This window comes from Pituophis catenifer, unplaced genomic scaffold, assembly GCF_029215685.1.
Source record: "Pituophis catenifer annectens isolate HBS135680 unplaced genomic scaffold, rPitCat1.0.hap2 SCAF_3, whole genome shotgun sequence".
NCBI classification, from domain to species: domain Eukaryota; kingdom Metazoa; phylum Chordata; class Lepidosauria; order Squamata; family Colubridae; genus Pituophis; species Pituophis catenifer.
In genome coordinates this window covers 14,905,760-14,922,278 of record NW_027256883.1, presented here as the reverse complement: position 1 = coordinate 14,922,278, position 16,519 = coordinate 14,905,760, and the positions used below count along the sequence as shown (strand labels likewise).

General features: G+C 40.0%; 1 protein-coding gene across 1 annotated transcript in view; it reads left to right on the top strand.

The window, feature by feature from the left end:
* The window catches only part of NSMCE2 (NSE2 (MMS21) homolog, SMC5-SMC6 complex SUMO ligase), a 243,427-nt gene that overhangs the window by 90,131 nt on the left and 136,777 nt on the right, over positions 1-16,519 (top strand). The window contains exon 4 of the mRNA XM_070942023.1: positions 10,603-10,756. Within this exon, the coding sequence (XP_070798124.1) occupies positions 10,603-10,756 (154 nt within the window). The remainder of the gene's footprint in view (positions 1-10,602; positions 10,757-16,519) is intronic.

The window sequence follows — 16,519 nt, the reverse complement described above, 5'->3', positions numbered from 1 at the left end:
TGGACATCTTAGCCTTCCTCATAAACAAAGTCACTCCATGATCAACTCTTAGGAAGCAACCTTGATTTGGAGTCTTCTCCTTGATAACATCTCAAGAATAATATTTTTGAACTACCGGTAGTCCTCAACTTACACCAGTTCATTTAGTGACCATTCAATGTTACAACGGCACTGAAAAAAAGTGACTTATGACCATTTTTCACAGTTACGACCTTTCCAGCATCCCCATGATCATGTGATCAAAATTCAGATGCTTGGCAACTGGTTCATATTTATGACAATTGCAGTGTCCCAAGGTCCAGTGATCCCCGTTTGCGACCTTCTGACAATCAAAGTCAATGAGGAAGCCAGATCCACTTTACAACCGGGTTACTAACTTGTCAATTGCAGTGATTCACTTAACAACTGAGGAAAGGAAGGTCGTAAAACGGGACATAATTCACTTAACAAATGTCTCACTTAACAACAGAAATTTTGGGCTCAATTGGAATCATAAGTCGAGGACTACCTCTATTCGGAGACTGTCACTCATATGATTCCTGTCATCTCTTTTCTGAAAGTGCATAACTATAAATAAATATGAGGATTGTGTGATACTCCTTGAACTTTAAAGCAATTTTCTTTATTTACTGAACTCCTTGTCTATAGGTAATCCTTGACTTATAACCATTTGTTTAGCAACCATTCAACATTACAACATTACACTGAAAAAAAAATGACTTACAGTTGATCCTCACACTTACAACTATCGCATCACTTAACGACCGTGTGATTCACTTAACAGGTGCACTGATTTCCTGAACAACCGTGGCAAAAGAGGTCACAGAGTCAGGCACAGAATTTTTGCTTGTAAATCAAGGATTACCTGCATCTGCTGGTCTTTTTGACTCCCCAGTTTCGATCTCTTAATATCGATAAAGATATTGCGGTACAATACTTCATTCATTCATCTCCAGATTTTTGTCTTTCAAACATTCCTCTTACGATGCAACCGCAGATTCCACCCCTTCCCCTCCTCACCCCTTCCCGACTTCAGTCTTTCAAAGCTTTCATTCCTGCTTTGATGGTACTTGTCAGTTTTCTTTTCATCACAGTTCGGTGCAATAGGCACCGTCACTAAAAGATTCAACAGATTAGGTTAGGTATGGTACCGGTTTGGCTGGTTGTTGTTTTTTGTTTTTTGAAGTTGGGGGAATCCTTTCCAGAGCACTACTGAGAAGAAAGGGGGAAAAAAACATGAAATGCTAATTATGGAGCTCCCCACAACACTTCTCAGCTTTGTTGGAAAGAAACCTGTTAATTTATCTAGGCCAGGGGTCAGCAACCCACGGCTCTGGAGCCGCACGTGGCTCTTTCATCCCTCTGCTACGGCTCCCTGTCGCTGGTCGGCTCCACAATTGATAGGGCTTTCGGTTAGGATAGGTAGAGGAAAAAGGACACCGCACAAGGAGGAGACTCTATGTTGGGGGAACCAGACTTCCAGTCCGCAGAGGAAAAAGGACACCGCGCTAGGAGAAGTCTCTATGGTGGGGGAACTGGACTTCTGATTGGCTCCAGAATTGAACGAGGGGCTTCCAGTTAGGACCTTTGTGGCTCTTTGAGTTAAGGTTGCCGACCACTGATCTAGACTCTAAATTATGGTAGCTCTTTAGAAGTGAGTCCAGCTATAGCTGAGTCTTTGTTTACACCTGGGACACCTTCCTAATTTAATATATTCAAAGACCACATGTTGGTGGGCAAAGCAGAGGCATCTTAGTTCTTCACACAAGTCCTTTATATTTCAGTTATGACGGTGTTTTTTCCCTGTATTAGCCAACTCAGATTCTTAGTACAGGCAATCCTTACTACCACAACTGAGCCCAACATTTCTATTGCTAAGTGAAATAGTTGTTAAGTGAGTCTTGCCCCTTTTTGCAACTTTCCTTGCCAGAGTAGGTAAGTGAATCACTGCAATTGTTAAGTTAGGTTAACATGGTTGTTAAGCGAATCTGGCTTCCCCATTGACTTTTTCAGAAGGTCGCAAAAAGGGGATCACATGACCCCGGTACACTGCAACCATCATGAATACGAGCCGGTTGCTGAGCATCCGAATTTTGATCACGTGACCAAGGGTATGCTGCAATGGATGTAAGTGTGAAAAATGGTCATAAGTCACTTTTTTCAGTGCGTTGTTTGTAACTTCATTAAAAGTAACAGTCACATTTGTTTTTGCAACAGACATTAAATGAATGGTTGTAAGTTGAGGACTATCTGGCTGGCTGGACTATACCCAACAAGAAGACCTTCTCAAAAACATTGGAGAAATATCAATATAAAGCACCTGAGGGCAGGACAAGAAGCAATGGGTGGAAACTAATCAAGGAGAGAAGCAACCTAGAACTAAGGAGAAATTTCCTGACAGTTAGAACCATTAATCAGTGGAACAACTTGCCTCCAGAAGTTGTGACTGCTCCAACACTGGAAGTTTTTAAGAAGATATTGGATAACCATTTGTCTGAAGTGGTGGTAGAGTTTCCTGCCTAAACAGGGGGTTGGACTAGAAGACCTCCAAGGTCCCTTCTAACTCTTTTATTCTATTTCTATTTCTAAGGTTTTCAGCACTAAACTCATAAGTAGTGGAGAAAAACATCACCTCAGTTACCTAGGACTGAGTCTATTTAGGAATTATGGAATGTAGACTGTCGGTTGGAAAAGCAACCAGAAACCTGTCTATGTGAGGGGTGGAAGGCCCTGCCTTGCTGGAGGCACTTTGAAAGGGCATATTTCAAAAAGCAGAAGTCAGAAAGGAGCTGAGAATACCCTGTAGCAATTTTTGCAGGTTAGCCTTATTGAAAATTTCTTTTAGAATAGAATAAAATAGAATTCTTTATTGGCCAAGTGTGATTGGACACCCAAGGAATTTGTCTTGGTGCATACGCTCTCAGTGTACATGAAAGAAAAGATACGTTCATCAAGAATCATAAGGTACTAATGATAGTCATAGGGTACAAATAAGCAATCAGGAAACAATAAAATTAAAAACAATAAAATTTTCAATAAAAAATTACTTTTCAGTTCAATTACTAATTGAAAAATTATTTTTCAATAGGACTAATTAAAAACATTTCCAAAGCAATCCTTTATATTCAAGGAAATTTGCAAGCATATTTATTTTGAATGCTGTTTATAAACTTAGTAAAGGCTGTAATTCTTGCCATTTGGAATGAAGGAATGGATTTGCTTGCCTTACATCTATGTAAACTAGGCACTCTTGGCTTGTGGGAGAAAGTAAGGAATACGTCTACCACAAAGCACTTATACACTTGACTATCAAAGTTTAATATTGGAGAGGTTGATATAGCAGTACTTTGAGGATTAAAACTGTCTGTCTGTCCGTCCATCCATCCATCCAGAGCCATGCACACCCTTGACAAAACAGCACAGAAGAATATCCAGAAGTGAAATTTGAACGCTGCCAAAATAACTTTTTCTTTCGCGTCTAACGAACGCGAAGTGTTTTTCTGTTTTAGCAACTTTATTGTATGGATTTCAACTTCCAGAATTCCCATGGCTGGCTAGGGAATTCGGGGAGTCGGAAGTCCACACCTCTTAAAGTTGCTAAGGTCGAGAACCCTGGCAATGTGAATGTGTCTACAAATCTACCACGATGTGAGCTCAGCTTGAAGGTAATTCTTAACTTTTTTTTAAGGATTGTGCGGGGAGGGGAAGAGGAGGTCAATTCTCAAAATGAGTGGTATAAATAAAATTCAAAGGTAATTCTGTGAAACATTTGCCCACCACCTACTGATCACCTATCATTGCTTCCATTCCTCAGAGTTTCATTGCTGTGTTGTATTTCTACACAACTATTAACACATTTGCAGCTCAGCTTGTGAAAGAAGTTTAGATATCTGTAATTTTGCCAGCCTTGCTCCCAAACTTCGTATCTCTTTGGCTCCAGTTCAAAGCATGCTTGTGCAAGCAGACAGGAGAATGCTTGTTTGAAAGCAAACTGTATTTGATTTTGGTGTCTTATACACTCCACAGTATATGTTGCTGCAACATATGGAAATTCAAAAGCACCAACTTCCCCTTCATACCTCAAACGAAGTAGGATGGGAGCAAGGTTTGAGACGACTGCTTGGGAGCTTTCCTTGTCATATAAGAGATTTAGCGAAAGTGTTTGTCATTAGTTCAGGAATTATTGGCTGCTACTAGGATATTATTTAAGGGGTGTGTGCAAGAGTGTGTGTGTACATAGTCATACCTAAAACAATGTCTACCTCAAATTGGCATTGTGAAGTGTATATGAAAGCATTCAGGTACGGGCAGGTGAACTTTCCCAATTTCTCCTGGGTTAAATTGTAAGAAATGACATCCTGTTGACGTTAGTTAAGAGTGATTGCTTGGTTAAAGAAATCTCAACTGACTAATTGCAGAGAACGTGTATTTAGAATAGAATAGAATAGAAGACCTTGGAGGTTTTCTAATCTAACATCCCTACTCAGGCAGGAAACCCTATAGCAGCGATGGCGAACCTTTTATTTTATTTTATTTTATTTTATTTTATTTTATTTTATTTTATTTTATTTTATTTTATTTTATTTTATTTTATTTTATTTTATTATTTTATTTTATTTTATTTTATTTTATTTTATTTTATTATTTTATTTTATTTTATTTTATTTTATTTTATTTTATTTTATTTATTTTTATATGCCGCCCTTCTCCGGAGACTCAGGGCGACTTACAATGCGTTAAACAATAGCCTTCATACTTTTGTATATTTTATACAAAGTCAGCTTATTGCCCCCACAAACCGGGTCCTTTTAGATACCAAGTGCCCTAACTTTGCGTGTATGCATGACCAAACTGAAAGGTGAGTGCGTGCGCGTGAATGCACCAATGTGTGCATGCGTGGACATGTGTGGACATGCACATGCATGAACATGTGCACATGCGCAGCAGAGATCCAAAGACCAGCTGGGCGGCGGGAGGCGGGGCATCCCAACACCAGCGGGGCAAGAGGTAAGATCTTTTTCTTTCGTGAGCTTCTGTTTCGTCGTTTGCAGGGAAACAGAAGCTCACGAAAGAAACTCCACAGAGATCTGACCTGGGGCGACAGCACGCGTGCCAGCAGAGAGGACTCTCCGTGCCACCTCTAGCACATGTGCCATAGGTTCGTCATCACGGCCCTATAGTATACAATTTCAGACAAATGGTCGTCCAATTTCTTCTTAAAAACTTCCAGTGTTGGATCAACCACAACTTCTGAAAGCAAGTTGTTCCGCTGATTAATTGTTCTCACTGTCAGGAAATTTCTCCTTAGTTCTAGGTTGCTTCTCTCCTGGATTAGTTTTCATCCATTGCTTCTTGTCCTGCCTTCATTCAAACATGCATGTTAATAGAATAATAACTCATAGAAATGGGCTCTTCGCAGATCCCCTCTGTAGGGGGACAGAGATGCAGGGAAACACTTGAGTCCCTGGATAACCCCTATGATGAAATAATATTTTCTGGTTTATGAACAATACTCTAGGATTTAATATGTCTGATTCAGGAGCTTAGTAATAGTGAATGAGCACCTAGTCTCCCTTTTGGTTACTGTATGTTGGGACCTGTTGTTGCAACTCCCATACTACTCATTCTACATGTTGACTGGGAAATTGGGGAAGTAACAGTCACAACCAGTTTGGAGAGTTTAGGGCTAAGGAAGGACACATGTTGCAGAAAAGTTATGTATATTACTGCTCATTTTAATCTTGCAGGGTACATCCAAAATGATTTCAGATTACGTTCTCTGATCTTTCTAGCTCAATGCTGGCTGGGGAATTCTGGGAGTTGAAGTCCACACATCAGTGGTGGATTGCTACCGGTTCTCCCCGGTTCGGGAGAACCGGTAGTGGAAATCTTCATAGGAGAGCGAACCGGTTCGTTCTGAATGTCATTTGGGCCCTCCCCCCCGCCCCCGCGCTATACCTACTTTTATTTCATTTGTTTTTTGGTCAGGCGCGGCAGAGGGGATTGCCATGCCTCAGCTGTTTTTTTTCTCAATGCGCTTGCGTGAAGCGCAAGTTTGGCGCATGTGCGAGCGAAGCTATCATGCGCATGGCGATCGCGTGCAATGCGAACTGGTGGTAAAACTGTTTAAAACTCACCACTGTCACGCATCATAAAGTTGCCAAGTTTGAAAAATGATGCACTGGGTGAAAATTGAGCAGTACTTTCTCCCATACAATCTCCATGGAACATATACAGTATTAGCTTTCATAGATATTTGCACATTTTTAAATAGTTCCCCAAATAATAGCATTTTTTTTTTCAGATTGCAAGATATCCCTGTTAATTACCAATAATAGGATCTGAACTAGCCAGGACTGATTAGGAAAACTATTTTGAAGTTGTGCAGGATAGCTTCATGTAAATTTTGATCCAATATGTAACTCTGGAAAAGAAAAAATAAGTTCTAGTCTTGTAATCATGAGGGGGAAAGGGAAAGTAAAATAATATAGCATATCCCTTATATAAATCTATAGTTAGAGTGCACTTGGAGTTCTAGCTATATTATTCTAGCTATATTATAAAAAAAAAAAAATCAAAATCAAAATCAAAATTACATATTGTTCTATACTGAGAGCCATTTTGGCCTAATTCTAAAGGTGGCTGGTCTTTACTACTGGAAACTGGGAAACCAGGAGACTGTGAGTTCTAGTTCCTCCCTAGGCATGAACGCTGATTGGGTGACCTTTCACCAATCATCAAGAGACTGTGAGTTCTAGTCCCACCTTAAGCATGAAAGCCGGCTGGATGACTTTGGGCCAATCACCAGAGATCGTGAGTTCTAGTACCAATTTAGGCATCAAAGTTGGGTGGGTATCTTTTGGGCATTCATTCTCTCTCAACCCACCCCACCCCACAGTTGTTGTGTGGAAAATAGGAGAGGAAGAAGTATATTTTTTTTTGTTAAATTATTTGCCGCCTGTTTCACTGTGGGGCTACTCTAGGTGGCTATATTATATACGTTCACTGCTTTTAATTAACTATTATAAAGTAATAAAGGCAGGCTAAAATATAATAAATAAAATTGTCAAATCCTTAGAAACCATAAGAGGAATTTTCTTCCATCATTTATAGTGATGGTATGGTAGGGTCTTCTGGTATGGGTAGGCTGTATTACGGTCATATCTCAAGGACTACCTGAAGGACTACCTATTTGTACATAGTTGGTATTAAATAACAATTTATGATATCAATATCACAAGCATAACATTAAATAATGTTAGTTTTTGAAATTGAGTAGATAGCTGTAGATTACATCAAAGTATTTGTTGTACAATAAAGAATTTGATCTGGAGCTACCATAGTTACTTGGTATTGAAGTTGATATATACACCTAATATATTGTTAATAAAGGGAAAAATATAAGGTGAACTAATTTAACAAAAATTAAAATACCCAACAATAATTTTGAAGAACAAAGAAAAAGGATTATGAGTTTCTAATGTTTCCCTTTTTGTACATCTGTTCATTTGTCATATTGTATGTATGGAGACCATTCTTGCTTAAATTTGATTAAACTTCTATTAGATATATATTCGTTTTGTCATTGCTATATATTCCCTAAGTTTAAATTCCCAATAAGATATTATTGGAATTGTATCTTTCTTCCAATGTTCAGCAAAATTTATTCTTCTGTTGTAAGTATATATCTCATTAAATCATGATGCTTCTGATAATTTTTTTCTGAGATTATTAGCCTAGTAAAAAGATTTGTAGTTTCACTTCAAATTTAAATTGATTTTTTACATGTCCACCATATGTGATAAAATGTTCTTTCTGATTCACGACACTTCCAACGTTTATTATTATGAGATTTGTCTGTGATAAATATTACTTGATGGCATTGTGCATCATCTGTAGAACATTTTGTACCAATTTTCCTTTAAGTTGTAACTTGGCATACATTTTACAGATTTAGTCCATAATTCTTCCTGTTGTTCCTTTAATGACTTGGAAGTCTTCAGATTTTACTGACAAAATGGTTGTCTCTAGCACGAGAATCACTGGTTTCAGTCCATAGATTGCTCATCAAACTTCAAAGGAGATATTGTTGAACTGAAAAAAAAAAAAGTGTGGGCAATTATAATAATGAGTAGGCTGGAACTGAGACGAAAAGACTGTAGCGATTGTGGAACGAAAGCAAGTAAGAGGAAATATGATAGACTAGAGGCATATAAAAACTGAAGATGTAGAAAACGTGGATGGTGAAAATTTTTTCATATCAATATTCGGTATTAGAACTCAGTTCATCCCTTGAAACTACAAGGGAGATTCAGAACTGGTCAAAAGAAGGAAGTTTAGTTAAGTGTCCCTCAAACTAGGTATCTTCTTAAAACAGTGTTTCTCAATTTTGGCTGCTTGAAAGGTGTAGACTTCAACTCCCAGAATTCCACAGCGAGCATGGGAGTTGGGAGCTGAACAGTGGTGGGTTCCTCCTGGTTCGGCCCGGTTCAGCCAAGCCAGTAGCGGTGACGATATGACATCACCGAACCGGTTCTCTTTGTTTGGGAGCTGCCCCCCCGCCCCCCCCGCCCCTTCTGCGTTATTCTTACCTTTTATTTGGCCCCGCCCCCAATCTATTGCTGCCTCCCGAGTCCCAGCTGATTGGCTAGAAGGAAAAAAAACTGTTTAAACTCTTGCCGTGGGGCTTCAAAGTGCCGCCCTACAGCTGATCAGTGTTAAAAGGCAGTGTGGTGGTAGACCAGTGCCTCCAAAAACAAATGAGTAGACCGGTACAGCTCTGCAAGCAGTTAAAAGCCTGGTAGACCAGTACCTCTGCTAAATCCTAAAGAATTGTCACATGACCATCAAGCCACGCCCACAAAATAAGCCACGTCCACAGAACCGGTAGTAAAAAATTTTAGAACCCACTCCTGGAGCTGTTCTCATATCTTCAAACAGCCATGGCTGAAAAACACTATCCTCGTGTATAGGTCAATTCCTAGAATTGCTTACCTATTCTATCTATTACTGAGAATTCTGGGAGTCAAAATTCAGAAAGTAGGACTGGGGACTACTGGTCTAGTTATAGAGGTAATCCTCGACTTATGACTACAACTGAGCCCAAAATTTATGTTGCTAAGTGAGAAATTTGTTAAGTGGGTTTTGCCCCATTTTACGACTTTTCTGGCCACATTTGTTAACTGAATCCCTGCAGTTGTTAAATTAGTAACACGGTTGTTAAGCGAATCTGGTTTCCCCATTGACTTTGCTCGTCAAAAGTTTGCAAAAGGCCATCACCTGACCCTGGAACACTGCGACCGCCATAACTGTAAGTCAACTTATCAAGCATCCAAATATAAATCACGTGGACCACGGGGATGCTGCAACGATCGCAAGTGTGAAAAACGGTGATAAACCACTTTTTTCAGTGCCGTTGTAACTTTGAACAGTTACTAAATGAACTGTTGTAACTTGAGGGCTGCCTGTACTGAGGAATTTGTTGCCTTCAGACTTGGCTATGGCTATTATTTTAGGTAGCTTTAAAAGCAGACTTTTGTGGGGATGCGGTGGCTCAGTGGCTAAGATGCTGAGCTTGTCGATCAGAAGGTCGGCAGTTCAGCGGTTTGAATCCCTAGTGCCGCGTAACGGGGTGAGCTCCCATTACTTGTCCCAGCTTCTGCCAACCTAGCAGTTCGAAAGCACGTAAAAAATGCAAGTAGAAAAACAGGGACCACCTTTGGTGGGAAGGTAACAGCGCTCTGTGGGCCTTCAGTGTTTAGCCATGCCGGCCACATGACCACGGATACGTCTTCGGCTTTGAAATGGAGATGAGCACCGTCCCCTAGAGTCGGGAACGACTAGCACATATGTGCAAGGGGAACCTTTACCTAAAAGCAGGCTGGACAAATTTTAATTTTGTGCAGAATTCAAAATTTCAAAACATCTAAGAACAGAGTGAAGTAGATCTGGCAAATCCTAAGGAGATGTTGATGCATTTGGTTGAGGCTTTACAGAGAGAGAGGATGCTTCCTACTGGACATGGTTGCATTCCTTCCTCCATTAAGTCTCTATCAATGTATTGGCGGGGAAAAATGGTAAATACAAATCAATGTTGCTTTGTCTCTCCCTTTTCTCACAGTGAGTTCAGTCAATTTGTTTAATTTTTAAAAAGAATATTTCTGTTGAATTAGCATGCCTAGTTTCAATAGCACAATTTCTGGTAATGCTTCATTTCTGATGACATTTCTTCCGTTCTTTTTTACTGCTCTGGAAGCTTTAAAAATGTGTACATGGTGCAATGTTATGATAGTATTTTGTGGCAGATTTGTTTTTTAGCACCTTCATTTCAAAATTCCCCATTTGAATCAAAGCAAGTCATTAATTAAGTGCGTTAATCCAATTTTAATGAGAATTGTGGCGTGGACTGTAAAGTTGGTGTAATCATTTCCATATTCTTGCAGTTCCGGAATTTAATGTCATTGGAGCAAAGTAAATAATCTGGGAATTTTAGACAATCACTGCCTTTTTTTTTTCTGATGAGCTCAAGAGAACTGATATTTGCTTGGGAATAACTAGTTTAAATCTATGTCTTCTTTTATTTTATGTGTTTTTCTTTCCCAGATAAAAAAAGATAAACCAGAAATTGTCCCAAATTTAAGACATCTAGTCATGGAGAGATTCGGAAACCTGGAAAGCAAGAACTGTAACGCTGATTTACAAAGAAATGAGAAAGTTGTCCTATTTAAGGAGCAGATCAAGCAAATGAAGGCTCAGTGTAAGTGTGGCTTTATCTCTAAGTTCGTCATGTTATATATGGTTTCAGTGCCTCTGTTACCTTTGTCTCTTACTACAAACCTGTGATATTTATTCATGTATTAAGAAAATTTTTAGAGCCGTCCAACTCTGGAGCAACTCCAGGCAGCTTGCGAGAAATAAGACCCCAAATACAAAACCTAAAAACTCCCTAGCAACACCAATCAGACAAGCTGCTTGATGGGCTTTGTGTCACCCTTGGGTCCCTAGGCCCACCAGCAGAACCATGCAGGGATGAAATTAAAAAATTTCCCCTACCGGTTCTGTGGGTGTGGCTTGTTGGGGGGGGAGGTCATGTGACTGGGTGGGCGTGGCCAACTCAACATCACTCACATGGAGGGGGTTCCTCACCGGCCCCTCCCCTCCCAGCCATTCCTTGTCGTGAATGGTAGGCAAATGGGGAGGGGAATATTCCTGCCTACCATCCTTCCCTCAGTCTGTGCTGAGATTGAGGAATGGATGACAGGCAAGAAAATCCCCTTCCTCATTTTTCTGCATTTCACAAAAACGGTTCCATTTCAGCTGCTCCCCCCCCAAGGCCCCCCTCCCTCCTGGGAACTACTTTAAAGGAACAGGCTGCAGCAGCTCCGTTGTGAATGGAGAGAGAAAAGTTAGCATTCTCTCTGCTGCATTTAACATTGAATTCTGTGGAATATTGAGCGGCCGGTTGAGCGGCGACCGGCCGGATGTGGGTGGGGCCAAGGAGGGGTAATTACTACTGGTTCAGCGAACTGATGCCCATAATCTCTAACGGTTCATCTGAACCGGTAGGATTTCACCCCGGAACCATGTCTTAAGGGTCTTTTGAAAGTATCAAGGTGAGGATCAATCTGATTCCTACAGGGTTGATGTTCCACAGGGAGAGAGCCACCATGGAGAAGGTCCTTCTTCTTGTTTTGCGCTAGATGAACCCCCATAAGAGAGGGGACCCTGCCTCCCTGCTCTGGTGGGTTGGGTAGATGTAAATGAGAAAAAAGATGGTCCTTAAAATAACCTGGTCCCAAGTCATATAAGGTTTTTAAAAAATGAAACCAGCACCATGAATTGGAGCCGGAAGCAAATCTGCAAGAGAAGTGACAAATGTGCAAATCTAGACTTGCACATCTGGGCATCACATTTTGAACTAATAAAAGTTTCTGGGTACTTTTCAAGGGCAGTCCATGCGCCTTGCAGTAGTCAGAGGTAGAGAAACCACTGCTCTGCATCTAAAACAGCACATAAATCTTTGCTCAGCCGTCCCATCCCAAATTACCTCTTGGCTTTTTGAAGACGAAGAAAGGCAAAACAGCATGTTTAACTAGAACGTTGTGATGAAAAAGTGCATAGAGGTTTTTTTTTTGTGGTCTTTCTGTTCCCATCCATTTTAACAACTGGCCTTTTTGAATTTCTCCATCAAATGTGTGAGGGATGATTTCTCTGGATTCTTTCTTGGGAGGAGGAAAAAAAATCATCTAATAATTTCTCAAGGACAGGATTCCTCCATTTTAGTGACCAACTCAAAAAGAACTCCTCGGAAGGAGTTTTCCTCCTGATGCATTGAATGGAATTGAATTAATCTCTCTTTGGGATTGAATTGAAGCATTAAATTAAATTTAAAGCTCCGGGAACTTGCAAAAAGCCTTGTATAGCATCCAAAAGGACTTCATGCCCAAAGACACAAAAAGAGCCTTCTCGTTAGTAAATGAGTGTGAGCACACAACATTTCATGAGATTTTCACCAACATTCTCTTCTCTTTTGAAATAATTTTGAGAGCAAATTCTCTATTGTCAAACTGAATGGAAGCCAGAAAGATTCCTCTTATACTCTGTTTCCAATTAATATGTACATTTAAACAGATTCAACATTTTCCTTTTAATTTACTAGTAAATTGTTTTAAAACACAAAAGAGGAAAATGGGAGGAAGAAGCTATGATTTTCATTCCTTTTATTAGGCTCCCAGGAAAGTGTCCCAGTAGTAAAAAAAATGATTTTTCTTTAGTCTCTTGGTGCTGGTTTTATTTTTATAATTACCGGTATGTAAGGAAAATCTTGCTTCATAGCCTTTTTTAATATTTGAAGGTGATTTTTTTTTTAAAAAAATTCATACGTATGTTACATTCCCTTTTTGATATGATCTTTCTAAACTGATTAGGTAAGCTGTTTTTGTTTTGTCACTCTTAACAAAATTGCTCCAATTTCACAATCCAGGCTGTGTTGCAACTCTAAAGAGACCTTTGCTATAATCATGGAACTGTATTGTTAGAAAATGCTTACGGTGTCTGTTCCCAGGTTTACAGCTTGTGTATATAAGCCCTGCAACACCGCAGCATATTAAAATCCCTTTGGCCCAATTCAATCATTTTGGGGCTGCTGTGGGAAAACTGGGATCCTTGGACAGCTTGTTTTCCAAATTTCTTCCAGGCATCCACAGCCACAATGCTATTGGGAATAACACAGGTTGCATTTCCAGTTTGCAGAATGCAAGGAAGAAACCAGAGGGCCTATCTGTGGAACGAGTTCACATCCCAATTGATTTTGGAAAAAAAATAATATGCATTTAATTTTGGTGTTCCACAAGCACTTTTTTAAACTTGTGTGGAGTCACTTCTTTCAGACTCTTAAGGCTAATTCTTGGCTTATTGTAACCTACCAAAGCTTCGGATGGTGAGACAATAGTTTGCTTGAAGGAAGTGTCTGGAAACTGCTTCTCTAGAGCATGTTTTCATAATGTAGATAGATAATTGTGGATAGGTAACCTTAGGTAGAGGGATGGCTCAGTGGCTGAGACGCTGAGCTTGTCAATCAAAAGGTGGGCAGTTCAGCGGTTTGAATCTCTAGTGCCGCATAACGGGGTGAGCTCCCGTTACTTGTCCCAGCTTCTGCCAACCTAGCAGTTTGAAAGCAGGTAAAAAATGCAAGTAGAAAAATAGGGACCACCTTTTGTGGGAAGGTAACAGCGTTCCGTGCGCCTTGGGCATTTAGTCATGCCGGCCACATGACCACGGAGATGTCTTCGGGCAGCGCTGGCTCTTCGGCTTTGGAACGGAACGATTAGCACATAGGTGCGAGGGGAACCTTTACCTTAGGTAGGCTGAAAACCTTTTGAGGATTTTTGGAGTTAAGGCATCTAAGTTCTTCAGGCACTGGGATACTGTGGATTTCAAAGGAAAATCAAAGGACAAGTTTCTCTTCAGTCAACTCATTTGGATGACATAGACAAACTCATGGGATTATCTTGCTAAGAATACAGAAGTGTTTACTATTCCTGATTTTCAAATGTTGAGATTCTCGGTAGAAAAAGCCCTTTATCTCAGGGGCTGCCACAAAGAAGAGGGAATCAAGCTATTCCTCAAAGCACCTGAGGGTAGGACAAGAAGCAATGGGTGGAAACTAATCAAGAAGAGAAGCAACCTAGAACTAAGGAGAAACTTCCTGACAGTTAGAACCATTAATCAGTGGAACAACTTGCCTCCAGAAGCTGTGAATGCTCCAACACTGGAAGTTTTTAAGAAGATGTTGGATAACCATTTGTCTGAAGTGGTATAGGGTTTTCTGCCTAAGCAGGGCGATGGACTAGAAGACCTCCAAGGTCCCTTCCAACTCTGTTATTCTATTTCTATTTCTATTTCTATTCGGTTCGGTTCTGTTCTATTCTGTTCTATTCTCTGACTATTAACTGGTTTCCCCCTTCTCAATATTAATGCCTGATCCTGCTTAGCATTCTGAGATCAGCCAAGACACGGCTGCCTCCAGCTTGGTATAATAATTGTATTAAAATACTTTGTTGGGAGAGGAAATGAGCAATTATGAATTACAGACTAGATTTCTGTTCTCGGCAAAGAAAAGAAAGAGCTCTTAAGAATATACTTCCTTAGCAAGAGAAGTCTGTGCAAAGTCTGCAGGTAAGAATGCTGATATAATGTGCTAATGCAGAGGCCCACGGCCCACTATCGGGCCGTGGCCCAGTTAAAACTGGGCTGCTGAAGAGGCAGGTGAGCGCGCAGCTTCCCTTGCACAAGCAGCAGGCATGTGTGCTTGGGCACAAAGCTCCATTTCCACAGGTGCACACGCTTGCCCATGAAGCTTCATTGTGCAAATGGAACTGCACACGGGCCTGCCACTCGCCCAAAATCATCCCCTTTCCTTCCCCATCAGACTACCAATCTGGAAAGGTTGGGACCACTGTCCTAATGTACCTTCAGCAAAGGAGAACTCACTTGTTCTCAAAACTTTGTTCCCCTGAAGAATATATTATTAGGATATTGTGAGATGCATAATACTCGAGAGTGAGCCACTGTGAGTTAGAGAAGAATGGTTGAGGGACATAATCTTTGCTTTGTAATGAAGAGGTGGGCAGAACATTTGAAATTTCAATGCCCCAATCTGTAAAAAGCATTCCTAGAGAATCCTGGGAAATGTAGTTCTTTGATGGGGAGGGCCACCGAACTCCTAGCACTATTTTCAAGTTAAGTTCTCAATTAATTTGGGGTTTCTACACAACCTTGGTCCTTAACTAGTGTGCAAGACCTCCATCAATCCCTTATTGATGAATAACTTGAACTTGAACTTCAGTGGAATGCATAAATAACCCTGGTGAATATTTTAGGAGTTGTATAGGCTGCCCTGGAACTCAGTGCCCTGAAATTCAAATTCTACCTGGGCAGTTTGATTTTTTTTTTTATGTCTCCTTTTGCACATGAAGTCCATTAATCCTGGTGCAATATTGGGAACGTAAGATAGTTTAGGAATAATTTCATTCTCGTTTACTGCAGCCTTCTGCAACAGTTCAGATGTAATGAACGATAGATTAATATAGTAAAATGGGAATTCTAGGCCTAAACCAAGTTTATCTTTTGAAAAAGAAGCTGGTGTTGGCTAGGAAATAGATCATTTACTGATACTATATTGGCTTGGCAGTCTTCATTTTCTCACAACCACAAAGGTTATGCTGCTAAGCTATGCAAAACAATAACCATGCAATTGTAATGGAATGTTTCTGCCTTAGCTTCAGGGGGAATACATACCAACATGCATATAGGTAATTAACACTCACACATACATACAGGTCTAACTCTTAAAACTCTCAAATATTTGCTCAAAAGATCCAATTTACGGCAACAGCTGTTGTTAAATTCTCATGGAGGAAGAGGTAGGGTGGGAAAATCAGAAGGCGAGAGTCTTCTTCAAGTGGAGCTTGATGACTTCATCGACATATTGTTGTAGAGCTCTTGAAAGCCATGTAAAAATGGTTAGCCACCACCTACTTTAAGGAATCTTTAAAAACTTCCCATTCTAGTATAGAGCCTCAATATTTCTTAGTGGTCCCCTGTCCAAGGCATGACTTTGCTTAGCTCCCTCCATCATCCAGAACAGATCAATTTACTACTGTCAACTGCTGAGATGAGTATTAGAAAAGAGTATTTAAATTCATTATTGAGTCACCTAAATAGACCAGCAAGACTGGTGATCATGATGATAACAAATAAAATTGTCATTCATTTTAAGAAGTCTTAATCTATAAATCAAACAGAGCTTAATCTTTTAATTATTAACTGATTGATTAAATCTGCATCCATCTGCAAATAACTAAAACAATATATTGGACGGGAAAAGCCCACACAATGTTTTTAGAAAGCACTTGCGCTTGTCAGCCAGCCAAAGTCTTATAAAATGCACATATCTTTGACTTTGGGATTTGAGGATTACACTTGATTTCATTGGAGAAATACTCTTCATTGTTAAATA